This window comes from Cebidichthys violaceus, unplaced genomic scaffold (assembly GCF_023349555.1).
Source record: "Cebidichthys violaceus isolate CVI_PGR_0920_01 unplaced genomic scaffold, fCebVio1.0.p SCAF_11, whole genome shotgun sequence".
Lineage (NCBI taxonomy): Eukaryota > Metazoa > Chordata > Actinopteri > Perciformes > Stichaeidae > Cebidichthys > Cebidichthys violaceus.
Window position 1 is genome coordinate 4,712,787 of NW_027176274.1, and position 13,806 is coordinate 4,726,592.

General features: G+C 40.2%; 1 protein-coding gene across 1 annotated transcript in view; it reads right to left on the reverse strand.

The window, feature by feature from the left end:
- Nucleotides 1-13,806, reverse strand: part of lrp1bb (low density lipoprotein receptor-related protein 1Bb) — a 232,969-nt gene that overhangs the window by 20,534 nt on the left and 198,629 nt on the right. Inside the window, exons 64-78 of the mRNA XM_068701483.1 lie at nucleotides 13,373-13,492; nucleotides 12,419-12,538; nucleotides 10,074-10,190; nucleotides 8,719-8,825; nucleotides 6,721-6,853; nucleotides 5,920-6,026; nucleotides 5,646-5,778; nucleotides 5,065-5,187; nucleotides 4,760-4,882; nucleotides 3,045-3,188; nucleotides 2,615-2,749; nucleotides 1,914-2,033; nucleotides 1,475-1,716; nucleotides 933-1,156; nucleotides 77-183 (exon numbers count right to left, since the gene is read on the reverse strand). Coding sequence (XP_068557584.1) covers nucleotides 77-183; nucleotides 933-1,156; nucleotides 1,475-1,716; nucleotides 1,914-2,033; nucleotides 2,615-2,749; nucleotides 3,045-3,188; nucleotides 4,760-4,882; nucleotides 5,065-5,187; nucleotides 5,646-5,778; nucleotides 5,920-6,026; nucleotides 6,721-6,853; nucleotides 8,719-8,825; nucleotides 10,074-10,190; nucleotides 12,419-12,538; nucleotides 13,373-13,492 — 2,055 coding nt within the window. The remainder of the gene's footprint in view (nucleotides 1-76; nucleotides 184-932; nucleotides 1,157-1,474; nucleotides 1,717-1,913; nucleotides 2,034-2,614; nucleotides 2,750-3,044; nucleotides 3,189-4,759; nucleotides 4,883-5,064; nucleotides 5,188-5,645; nucleotides 5,779-5,919; nucleotides 6,027-6,720; nucleotides 6,854-8,718; nucleotides 8,826-10,073; nucleotides 10,191-12,418; nucleotides 12,539-13,372; nucleotides 13,493-13,806) is intronic.

Sequence of the window (13,806 nt, forward strand, 5' to 3'; positions counted from 1 at the left end):
GTTCCTTAAAGACACTAAAGTAATGAGAGGAAAGAGACGTATAGCAATGTAAATTCATTATATAGAATAGACCTACCGGTGGGTCTCCTGAGGTTTTTTTCCAAGAGCACTCTGCGCAAGGAGCCATCCATGGCTGATTCCTCTATATGAGAGTGATCACCTATTACGCTCCAGTACATCATACTGCAACACACACACACACACACACAAGAGAAATGCTGTACTGTGTCCCATGGTGCACCATCTTCTTGTAAAATATTGCAGACAGTATGCGTAGAAATGTACCTTTTTTTTTATTTTTTTTTACCTAAAATAACATTCATATAGCCTGATAATGTTTGGTGTTTCTCGGTGCACATTCTTATGAATCCATCTTTATTTGCCAAGTAATGAAGTATTATACGATGATGCGGAAGATGAGAACATTTGGAAAGCCTCAAGATTCATTGTGGGAGTGATGCATCACAAGCAAATGTGGGTGTGGCAGCCTTGTTATTGTTGGAGGGCACCTTTGATTGAGCTGCTGTGAAAAACATTAAGCGATGTAATAATAACTGATTATGCCACTTCCACTGCAGTTGAGTAATTAATGGAACGTTTACATTTCCAATGACCATTAAGAAATGGTTAATTGATGACATTTTCCACGTAACTCCTTTCCTTATGTATTGAAAATGTATCCTCTAATAAGTGCATAGAAAAAGGTCCATATCTTTATTCTCTATAATCTCTATTTTGTCAATCTTTGATTTAGCACCTCACTCACACAATAGAAGGATTTTACTGTGAGGCAACAGCGGGGTGTGTTTGACAAGGCATGTTGCCTAATTGTTGATTGGAGTAATAATCTTCATAGTAGGGAGGGGAAAAACTACATACCAGATCTACTGTATCAGAATGCTTATAATACAACCCTGCTGTGCACAACTTACCCTCTGGCTGGGTTCACAGCGATGGCGTACGGCTCTCCTGCTATGTCAGTAATCAAGCGGGTGCAATTTGGTCCCTTCAGTTGCCCCACATTTATGGAATATCGTAATTTAGTCCAGTGGGCTGTGTAATAGCTGAACCAGTGCATCCGAGAGTGATCGGTCCAGTAGATGTTGCCTGTGATCCAGTCAGCGGAGATGTCTCTGGGTCGACGGAAGTCTGAACACTGCAACCAAAGAATCACCGCAAATTCAGGCGCTCTATTCGACATGTGTGCATACATTCATCCAGAGTTGTGTCAGTTGACAGAAAATAACATAGCAATTATTACCGTAATGCTTATAATATCTGCGGTAAGAAAACATAACTAGACATATTACAGATTTTTTTTCTTTTTGGAATAGATTTGTATAAACAAGCATGCTCTTTGATTCACTCAGCCGATACTTTCTCAACCTTTTGAGTTGAGCAAATATTCAGCCGACGCAAAACATTTGCTGTGATGCTTGAAAGAACATGAAGGACACACATTAGATATACTTACAATGTTTCTGACATTTGATTTAGTTTGACTTCTTTCTAGATTGTCTTTGTAAAAAATTCCCCCGGGGTTAAATTGGGTAGCCCAGATAAAGTGTTGGTGGTGAAACAGAACATCCATCCCAATAATGCGGGCATTGTCCTCAATGTGAGTGAGCAGTTTGTGTCCGTGGCTCTGGTTAAATGGATACACAAAACTTCGGATTTCAGTATCGTTAGCAATGTAGAGCACTCGATCCTCTGGTCCTGCCCGGTGAGTTATTAATATGTAAAGAAAGAAAAGAAAAGTCAATTGACAAAATTCCATCTTGGGTATTAGACAACAGTAGAAACACAGTGCATACAAATACAGTATACCATTTTACAATGCGGTCATATCACCAAATTAGCATGTATGCAGAGTACACAAAAAGGATATTTGATATTAAACTTCAGGATCATACCTTTTGCTATGCAGTTGCCATTGATATCCTTGTAATTTCGGTCACATGTGCACTTAAAGGATCCTTTAGTGTTCGTGCAGTAATGAGGGCATGTGTCGAACTGCAAGCATTCATTTATCTCTGAAAAAAAAAAAAAGAGAGACTGATTCAATTAGGAACAGGTTGCTTTAGAAAACAATTTATATTTTTCATTATTGATGAGACACTTTATCATGAGCGATGATGGGGAATACATGACAAATACTTTCCAGCACAGAGGAGTCATATTATGTAACGTACATTCTTTTGTAGATTATCAACAGTTAATGCTATTTTTGATTGTAGCTTCATGCTATGGGGACTGTGGGTCTTTGTGTCCTGTGCTCTCCACATTATGAGGAAGACTGTTTATTGTCATTAAACCAGAGGCCCTTGTCCATTCTCACCATTCTCATTGCTGAGAACTGGCATGTTTGTTCTTAGCAGATATATTTTAACTTTTTAATATTAGTCATCCATCACTTATAATGAAACCTCAATATGTATTATATTATATAATGAATCCTGACGGTATTTGCAACTTAATTATCCCTGTATCTTAACCTGGCTGATCGAAGGAAAATAAATTGTGAACCCAACAGTCCAGTAGAAAATGTTAACAACTGCTGTACCGTTAAATGTTACACTGGGGGAAAGAAAGAGTAAAAGTGATCACACATTACCTTCACATTGGCCTGTCTGTTGGTTCCTTTTAAAGCCAGGCTTGCACTGGCATGTAGCATTAGCATTTGTTTGGTTGCAAATTGCATCCTCTCCACATGGATTTGTTTTCTTTTCACATACATCTCCACTGGAAGCTACAAATAAAGACAGGACTTTGATTACACCAGTGCTCTGCTTCTTAGATACCTGCTGTGTGTTTCTTTTGATGTGCAAAAAGCAGAGAGGGCAGCATCTTCTTTCATATAGTACACAGCACACGTCAAACGTGGGCATACATACGATATATTACCATAAATAACAAAACATCCCCTTTTAAAATGAGAAGATTGCTATACTTCTTGATTACATCATTTGTGACATTTGGAACTTTTCATCTTCTCTGAAAGCTCCTTTGATCTGGTTGCTCAAGTTAACCGCCGCTGTACTCACAGGCCTTGCAGTCTTGCTCGTCTGATCCTCCATCACCGCAGTCACTGAAGAGATCGCACTGCAGCTGGACTGGGATGCAGCGTTGGTTACTGCAGGTGAACTCTGTCTTCCCACAGGGCCGAGGTCTTCCGGCCATCACCTCTGCTTCAGTACACACAGATTCGGTTGATGAGACAACGACATCATGCGGTACCAAATATTCAAATATTCAGTTTCAAAAGATATTTTAGTGGAAGATGAAAATTCTGAAATGTGCACCAATGGGGACGGAGCTTATTGATAATTCTTTACCTATATTACTTTCACTTCACTGCATTCTGAAAATAAATATGCATATATATAAATATATTCTGTAAACAATACCTATTCTTTCTGAATGTTTTAACTTCAATAATGAATCTATAAGGGTCAGTCCATTTGTAGCAGTTTTCAAAATAAAGGTTGTACACTATCACAGCTGTTGCTAATTCTTTATCCTAATTATTGTTTGTTTCTTATCATTCCCTTACTTGAATTAACTGTTGTTTTCCTCTATCCTAGCGAAATATTCCAAAGAAGAAGGAGAGTTTGAAGGAAGTGAAAGAACGAAACGCATTGACACAGAGGTGGAAGGAGGGAACGGTGGGATTAAGGTGAGATTGAAAGGATGGATGGAGGGACGAAGAACACAATGGTGAGAGGTAATGGAGTGAGGTAAGAGATGGATGGATGTATCAATGGAATCAGAGAGGAAGATGAATTGAGGACAGAAAGAATGAAAGAGTGAAGGATGAGGGAAGTGATTTGTCCCTTCCTTTCCTGTCTGCTCCGTGTGATCGTCACACCAGGCTTGTGTTGTGTCAGGAGACTAGAAGAGGGTCGGCAGCTGTTATGCCGTCGGGCATACCAGAAAAGATAAAAGCCATATTCAACATAAAACCCCACCCAAAAAACCCAAAACAATGTTAATTACACCAAATGTTTTACAAGGCAGCCTGTGAGGTGATCGTTTGGTATAAAAAAAATATTGGTATGAAAATAAATGTTAAATCCTAAATCTTTTCCGTAATTTCAAAGCTGGATTGTACAACCGCATGCCTTTCAAATAGATGGTACACACAGTTCATTCAGTACTAGGATCAAGTCAGTTCAAGACCAAGAATCCTCTTATGCATTAGAAATCAGGCCTAACCGTTGACCCCATTTAACAGGTCATCAGAAAAAAAACTGCTGGGCTTGCTGACATTTATCGACCCGGTCAGTGTTTTCTATTATATACCAAACGCTCATAAGTAAGAAGGTCATACGATAAATGTGAGTGATAAACAAGTCAGAAAAGAATCACTCTCTTATTCTAAATTTCAACTCATAGAACATTTGATATGGGGTCGCAAGTAATCGGCTTCTTTTCAGGGTTCATGAGCTAAAAACAGTCGGGAGCCACTGATTTGGAGTTCACTATTAAGGTTTGTATGTCATTTCCTGTCACCATTAAAAACCGTGGTCATGGGTTGCCAAGTTCTGTCCCAGCCCCAATTCATATTTTAAGCTGTTCTCTTTGCACCTCTGTGGGTCAAGGACAAGTGCATCAGGGGAGCGTGGTTATCAAATAATAGAAGCAGACTTCTACTCACTTATATATATAAAAAAAAAAAAAAAAAAAAAAAAAGACTTTAATTGTATTTTCACATAAAAGCTTTTAAAATCAGATCTCTATTGGTGCATTTTGTGCTCACCACACTCGTCTTCATCCGAGTTGTCACCGCAGTCATCGACTTTGTTGCAGACCTGGTCTGTGCGCAGACACACGTGATCATTTCTGCAACGGAATGGCCTTGTAGGAGGACAGGGAAGCTTTGCTGGAGATGAAAAGACACAACAAGTTAATAGATATGTCTTTAAAAAAAACAAAAACCGGCGTGCATTCTTGTATGAAAAGACAATGACATTCTCCCTCTTAGAAAATAGACTAGTAGTGGTTTTTAAAATATGCACCGACTGTCTTCAAAGGAAAGCCTTGCGAGCGACACTTTCAACCCACCACACATGTCTACGTCCTCGTCGGAGTTATCTCCACAGTCGTCCTTGCCGTCACACACCCACGTGTGGAGTTTGCATAAGGTGTTGTTGCAAATGTACTCATCAGCCCGGCAGAAGAAAGCACCTGCAATTACACAAATTAAGACTTTCAACACTCTACCTTGGGTAGAAAAGTGCATTCAGGGTTGTAGAAGATATGACTCAGAAATTGTCTATGACAAGATTGAATGAAATATCATTTAACATAATGATCCAGAGAGCCCTGAATCATATTGCCTCAAAAATCGAAAGCCATTAAACTGATCTCAAATCTTTCATTCTCATTGTGTTTAAAATCCCTACCACTGCCACGTGCTCTCAACTTACCTGCCAAGATATTATTCTCTATTGCTGTCTCCTTTATATGAAATACTTTGAAACGGTTCACATGACTTATCTGTTAAATAATACTATATGCAGTGTTAAGACTTGAGCTGGCATAGTAGAATCCTTTTTTATCCCCCAGAATGATGAGAAATATCAGTCTTCAAAAACGTACCACAGCACATAAACACACTCGTGTGAGGTCACACTCATACCGACCCTGGCTGCAGTTTTCCTCATCGCTGTGGTCCATGCAGTCCAACACGTCATCGCAGCGCCAGCGCCGAGGGATGCAGTGGGCACGATTCAGGCAGAGAAACTCATCTTCTCTGCACTCCTTCACACAGCCAGTCTGTCAGCAAAGACACACAGCAGATCACCACACATGTCCATTCTAGTAATGTTGTCAGCCGCAATCAGAAGAAAACCAAAACAAATATTCTTTAGGTTGCTTTTTTTTTAGTTTTTTTAAATCTCGTGAAGCTGCACTGACCTCATCTGAGCCATCCAGACAGTTGTCATGTCCATCACACCGCAGGCTGGCTGACACGCACCCTCCGCTGGCACACACATACTCATTCACGGAACATGAAGGGGCGACTGGAGAAGGGCAAAGCATATCAGTCAACATCGGGCCTTTTCTCAACCACAAATCCCTCGGCTGAGACATTTTCAGTTTACCGTTCTATGAACGAGTGGAAAACTCCACATGAAGCTTCAGTATGATGATGTCCTGCAGGTCTAAGAGGTCATACCACTTCCTGCTAAAAACAACCTGCTTTACAGTTTGCGGCCAGTAATAAACAGCGGAAGTGAAGACATTTGTACTTGTTAAATCAGAACATGAGAACACTTCTGAAAATCACTGTTACATTTTCTAAGTCTTCCATTTTAATGTAAACTGCACAGTATCTTAAAGACAGGATGTGATAACTTCTTCAAGCCAGTCCTTCTGAGTTTATGTGGAACGATAACAAGGCCAATGTTCAAAGCATAATGGATTTATGCTTATGAAATGATGTATATTTTCTGTTAAATTCACAGTCTATCAATTTACAAAACGTTTTTATATTTGTCACGATTGACATTGACAAGATAACCTCTTCCATCACCCATAGCGGAAAACATAATACGACTGATTGAATGAACTCCACTCTTATGAAAAGAAAATATATATATATATATATTCCAGAAAACACAATGTTTAGAAACAGGCAATGTTCAAGTACAAGTCAGTACACCATTGTTACGCGATACGATTCCTTTATAAAACTAGAGGACATTCGTTTTGCACCTGTCTCCTGGCAGTTTTTCTCATCTTCCCCCATCTTGCAGTCTTCTTGGCCGTCACACAGCCACTTCAATGAGATGCAGAGGTTGTTGTGACACTGAAACTGGTCATCCGCACAGCGTGCCTCACAGCCTTTCTGTAAACGGCATACAGTAAAGAAATAACACAACTATATGGTCGATAATCACCGTCGTAATGAGATTATTATACGGTGCTCGTTATTTGTTTTCGCAGAAAGCACTTAATATGTGAGAAATATCACTGAAGGTACCACTGATGATGCAACTGTTCTATCCTCAAGGCAGGGCTCACTGTTCATTGTCTTCGGACTTCAGGGCTTGAAAAAGGTTGAATAGGTGAAGAGGCCCTTGTGCTCTCAGTGATGTACTGTAATCCTCTTTGTAAAGTTGAATTGCTTTAGGACCTGGGCCAGTAGCCTCTCAGAGAATGTTTAATTCATTATGCACTTTCCTATCCACTCACAACATATCGAGGAGGTTCAAGATTTATTGGGTTCAGTGTGAATACAACCAAACTATGTGACATTGATCTCCCTACTATAAACATGCATCCACTTTAATATAGATGAAGAAAACTGCTGTAATATCTAAAATGTTTGGACTTTAACATACAGACTTTTTGGTGACTGATCAAATCAGAAAGAAAATAACTACTGTAAAAAACAAAAACATGTTCCAAATACATCAACTTGTGAGTATCTTCGAAAGTTGAAGGAATAATGTTGCAAATGTTTATGATAGTGGAATAGAGGTTTATAATAATTCTGCTATATTCCAGTAATCTTCCATGCTCAGATAAATATGGACAGTTCAAACTATAACAGGGTGGACAATTCTACTCCATGATGGCCACTATGAATAACGACTATGAATAACTGCATTTAATAACCACTGGGCATTCTAATGCTGATTGAAAGGTGACTTTCTTTCCTGAGACTATTTGCCTGCACTGACCTGGAAAGTTTGCAGTGGGGAGACGCATAATAAAGGGTTAATTAGGGTTGCATTGCTTTGCATGGAGTAGGACTACATGTAAAAGCGAGCAATACATTAACAAAAATAATGAATAGTAATAATAAGCCTTTGTCCTTGAATTATGCATTGCACCGCATCATTACCACTGATTGAGCATTTTTTTGTATGAATCCTGCAAAAATGTCTTAACGCCATACAATGCTTGATAAAGGCACATTTAAGGCAATTTCTTCACATGTTACAAGAGCGTAAAATTACAATGGCAATTTGAAGGTTCGTAAATTAAGGTATTCAAGCATATTTATGAACTAAACGAGCGCTCTTTGTTTTGCTGAAAGGCTTGGGGGATTAGGATTTTTTCAGAGGCAAAGAAACACAAGGTATTTCACGCACTAATGTACTTGAAGGTACAATAACTCACACACAATCGCAGTGATATTTTCTGTCCAGCATTGTTGGAATATAGCGACCGTGACGAGTAGATTTGGATCAACACAATGATATATGTCGGGAATGGGATTATTTTCTTTGCAGGAGGCAATATGCTTGTCCAATTTAATCTCCCTTTCTGATTGGGATATTTAGTCTGCGCTTGGGCTGCAAGCTCAGACACTAACACACGTTTTCAAGAGATCAATTAAAGACTACATCACAGTATTGATAGATAAATACTGTCATTTTGTTGTCTAGACTATTATTTGCAAATGTCTTTACAATAGTACCTTTTGTAGCCAGTATGATATATAATAGTCCATAACAGAATGGTTAAATAAGCAAAGTGCTGGGAATGATTCCTATTCACGTTGTTCGAAAGAAAAAGACAACATGTCCAAAATGCCCACGGTTGATTTAAAAGGGTCCATCTTTTCGAGCTATTTTCAAGTGTGCAGTAACTTATTCTCAATATAGCGTCTCGTTAATATCTGTGCCTCATTAGCAGCACTCGTGTGGCTTTACCTTCCTCTTTGATTTATAAGTAAGTGGTACACATATCTCAAACACTGGCCTCATCTGAATTATCCAGGCAGTCATAGTCTCCATCACAGCGGAATCGGGAGGAGATGCAGTCTCCGTTAGCGCAGGCAAAGTCCTTGTGGTTGCAGGTGACTGGCTCTAAGATGAGAAAAACAGAAGCAAAATCTTGCCAGACTGTTTCATTTTTCAGCAGCAATACATAACAAACGTACATCCCCTGATGCAGTAATCGGCCAAACGTTCAGTGCTGGCAAAACCATCATTTTAGCTAATTAGAGTCATTTGGTATTAGAAGTGAAGAAACTGGCAAAGCTGATCAAGATGTAAATACATTCATTGCGGCTCTCACAATGGAGGGGGCGACATACTTCCTGAAGCCAAAAAGCTTGTATCTGCCATTTAGTGCAAGTCTGTCCCTGAGGACAATATTAGGACGCCGCTAAACAGCTGCATCAGATCCAATGTCTGGGCCCTCCCCTTGTTATCATGGACTGTTAGCTAAGGCAGTGTGTGTGTGTGTGTGTGTGTGTGTGTGTGTGTGTGTGTGTGTGCGTGTGTTATGAGTTGTGCTGCAAAAGAAATTCCCAGCAGGCATTGCAGCAAAATCGGATTTGCAGCCTCTCCAATGTCTGCTGGTCCACCTGCTTAATTATTTGCCATCCAACACTTGACTGGCTTTTATTTGCATCTCAAGTGACATTAATAGGTACGGGGAATAATCATGTTATAAACCACACAAATGATGCACCCTCAGCAAAAACACACAGGAGGCATGCACATACTCATATATGATGTAGAGGCAAACAATCTCTCTCTCTCTCTCGCTCTCTCTCTCTCTCTCTCTCTCTCTCTCACACACACACACACACACACACACACACACACACACACACAAATGCAACAGGGACTTGAATGCACATAAGAAATGCAATTTAACGAGGTGGGTTACCGGTGTCATTTCATGCGTAAATAAAAGTTTTCTTCTAAAAGTGGTGATGAATATCCAAACAAAGGGGGAGATGAGCTTGGTACATTACAGAGAAGAGATGCTATCAAGAGCTCAGGAGTCTGAGCCTCACATTATTCTCAGAGAAACAGCACGGATAATAAGAGAACGCTTGAAAGAAAGAGTTGAGCCCGGCTGAGTCGATAGTGGGAAGAATCACCCAAGGTGTATAGATACAAGGGTGGGTGTGTGTGTGTGTGTGTGTGTGTGTGTGTGTGTGTGTGTGCGAAAGAGATAGAGAGGTGGTGTGATAGTGGGAGGGGCACTCGTGTGTCTTCGGAGAAGTCCAATTCTTCACTGCCTAAGCGCATGTAAAAACGTCAACGGTGTATATAAACGAACAAACTGAGCTGCCAGAAAGTGAGGAGTCAGGTACTCACTGCAGTTCTCCTCGTCTGAGTTGTCTCCACAGTCATTCTGGCTGTCACACCTCCAGTGGTCTGGGATGCAGTTGTTATTCTCGCAGCGGAATTCATGAGGTCCACAGGTCTTTTCATCTTTTTCATCAGGAGCAAACAAACATGAAGATGAAAATGGCTTCAAAGAGCATGAATATTAATAGTGTGCTAGCTATCGTATTTTCTACGTGTAGTAATCATCGTTTCCTCAGGGTTTCCCTAAGCAAGTCTGACACCGAGTTCAAAACACAGTATGCACCCCTGGAGGCTAACACACCGTAAGATGAAATACCTGACTGTGCTACCAATCATCCTCAACAGAATTTGTGACAGGAAGTTGGCAAAATTGAACTTTCTTCAAGAAAACATCCAAGAGAATTACAGAACACAACAAATGCTGAAGCACTTGATTCTGGCTCTGTTATCCGCACCCACACTGTGTTGCTGATTTAGTGTCCTGTCAGTGCCAACAAGTACCAGTGCATGATAGTGATGTGTTGACGGCAGCTGAGATACATTGTCTGGCTATCAGCTTGTCTCTTCTTTGTCTTTTAATTTTACTGATTTTAGTAAAAACGTGATTTAGAATGTATGATTTAAAATGCCCAAAGTTACACTGATGTTCACTGATTCCTTCTCGGGATGCTCATAACACTGTTTAATACAGAAAAACAAAAATGATGAGTGAAACGAGAATGAATCATCTTATGCACAAGGTGTGAAAATAGTGGACACCTTTACCAAATAAGCTTAAAGTAAATTGGTAACAGGATTTAAGTTTAAGATAATGTTTCCTACTTAAAATACCGAGCCTGATAATCAGACTGAAGAATTCAAAGATTTGGATAGAGGTCTGGATCCAGGCTTCAAACTGTCAATGACACAATTCAATACATGTCATTTCAGAGTCAACTATCTATTGCAGTTTAAATTGGGCATTCCAGTGTTAAACATTAATGGGCAGAATTATCCAACATATTTGCATTTATTTCACAGAGAACAGATGCTTTGATATTTGCTCCAGCAATAATTCCGAATGGGTTTTCTGAAAAGTCATTTCAGTGCAGGCATCATCAGGGATAATGGCCAAGGTAGCGCTGTTATCAGTTAGGGAAGAGATGCGTCAAAAGAGGAGGGTGGCAGATTCCGCCTGGATCTCTTTCCAACATGACAGCAGGAGGAGAGAATCAGGAGGGAAAGCTGAGAGCAGCAGCGGAGGACACAAGGCAGCAATTCATTAGGAAGCAGCTCAGTCAGTCACTAACAGCTTATAAAAGACGTGACGCGGGGAAAAAAACAAAAACAATATTTCCCTTCTAAGTCAGAGCTCATTACTGTGCTAACAAGCAAAACTTCCTTAAACAGTCTGAGGTGATGCGAAGTGAGAAATAAGATAGCTTTGGAGCGGCACCATCTCCTTTGAGTGATCTTAAGTGGTGAGAACTTTATAGGTGATGAAAAATCAGATGACTCAAACTGCAGCTAATGCAGTTGGAGAGGCTGAAGTCAAACATCAGTAAACTACACGAGAAGCAGCAGCAACACCTCCACATGAAACCCACCTAAAAATCACAAAGGCATCTATTGAGAGGAGCTGCGACTTATCAAACATTAAAGCATGAATATCCTTGTCGTGCAGCGACACATATGCTGATAGGACGACTAGTAATAGTTCTTATTCTTCAAATGTCACACCTATAAATAGAAAGCACCTGGCCCACGCACACCGGGGGATGATCTGTCCCCTGCCTGTGCAGGCAAACATGGTGAAAAAAGTCCCATCGTGCAACTAGGCTTTACCATTAAGAAAGTGCACGTAAAAAAATCTGATACTGTACATTATGACCGACTTCATGACTGGAGATACTATTTATTTGATCTCTTTGACAGGAACATTTTAAAATTCTGTGTAGTAACGCTTTACACAGAGCTTTGCATTATTGTCCTGAATCAGAGTCCTGATTGAAGAACTCAAGGCACGTCAAGCAGATATAACCCCCGTGCATAGTGCTGGAAAAGTTGCCAAGGTGCCCTGCCTTAGTAATAATGGCTTTTGTGTGTCTGAGGTCAGCATTTATGATTGACAGCTGCTAAAAATGCCAGGCAAACTGAGTCCATAATGTTGAGCTCTTACTGATGAAAGGCACAGCCTGTCCTTCAGGGCATTTTCCCTCAGCACATCATCAGATAGGCGGTGAGAACACATAGAAGTACCAGAGTGAAGCCAAGTGTAAAATTAATTCAGATTAAATCAGATTCTTCTCCCCTTTAACTGAAAAATAAGGGAAGTGGTGTGATTTATGGTGAAGTGGGTTTCAACAACTTACCGCAATTAGCCTCGTCGGACCCGTCTGCGCAGTCGGGGTCCTCGTCACAAACCCAGAGCTTGGAGATGCAGTGCATGGAGGCCTTGCACTGGAACTGGTCTGGCGAGCAGGTGCTTTCAGCTGCAGGCAGAGAGACAGGCAGTGTGTTTGGGAATGTAGAAATGACCCGAGTGTTCGTAAAAAAATACAGTGATATAAGAACCAGTGAGGCAGCCATTCATTTCTCCAAACGCCTCGCATACCTTTACAGCGCGTTATTATAGCGAGTAGTTGCTTGTTATGAAACCTCACATTGTTTCAGATAGCATTTTAATTTCAGTGGTGCAGTGCTCATTACAAAAGTGCATTCAAACCACATCCAATCATTGTGGAAGTCTAAGAAGGGGTGAAGTGATTAGCTTCACTTTAATTAAAGCCTGTTTTTTTCTAAGACTCTTTCTCCTCCTTACTTTCTTGCATTCTCTCCCCCCCCCCCCCCCCACACTCTGATCCCTCTTGCAATCACATGCAAGACAAATGCAGCAGCCTAAAAGACTGGGTGTGATACGGGGTGTGATATTCTTACATCACGGCAAAGAGAATCTGTTCTTATCCTCTGCGCGATTAATATCTAATCCCTTTTCACAGAAACAGCCAATAACAAGGGCTTCCTTTGGAATTCTTAACGTTACTACGTAATGCTAATGTCGCCATATAGTCTGTCCAAACACATTAATAAATGAAATATGTAAAAAAAAAAAAGACAATTAAGGTAATTTATCTGAATCCACTAGATTACATCTTTATTTTCGAAATTCAATATGGAAAACACTAAAATAGTGACTTTTATCTTGTTATTTATCTGCAACGTTGGGGCAGACTGATCAAACATACGTTCATTAACTAACGGGGATAAAAGCTCAGTAAAGCCATTTTTAAGACAGTGATTCTTAAAGTAATAATGCAGTGCCTTACGGCAGTCTGTCTCATCCTCTCCGTCTCCACAGTCGTCCTGACCGTTGCAGCGCAGGTTAAGAGGGATGCATTTCTGTTTCCTGGTGCACTTGAACTGGCCTGACAGACAGATGTATGTCTCTGAAAGAGAAAAAAGGGCAGGAGCAGCGGGAGGTCGCATCAATCAGAGATGTTAGGAGTCCAGACAAAGCTAAGCATCTAAACTGTTACTGACCACGATTCAACCTGCAACAGAGACAGTTTATGAAAACTCTTACATTTACTGTTCAAGGTTTTGTACACACAGTGTCTGCTAATGAAGCATTTTATATTTGCTGTTTGTATTGAGTAAATAGAAGTGAATGCAAATTTTTAAAAAAAACTGGTTTCAGCTACTCATTATTGAATCTACTTTATTTTAAGTATTTCTTTTGCAATTAATGTAGACTATAAAA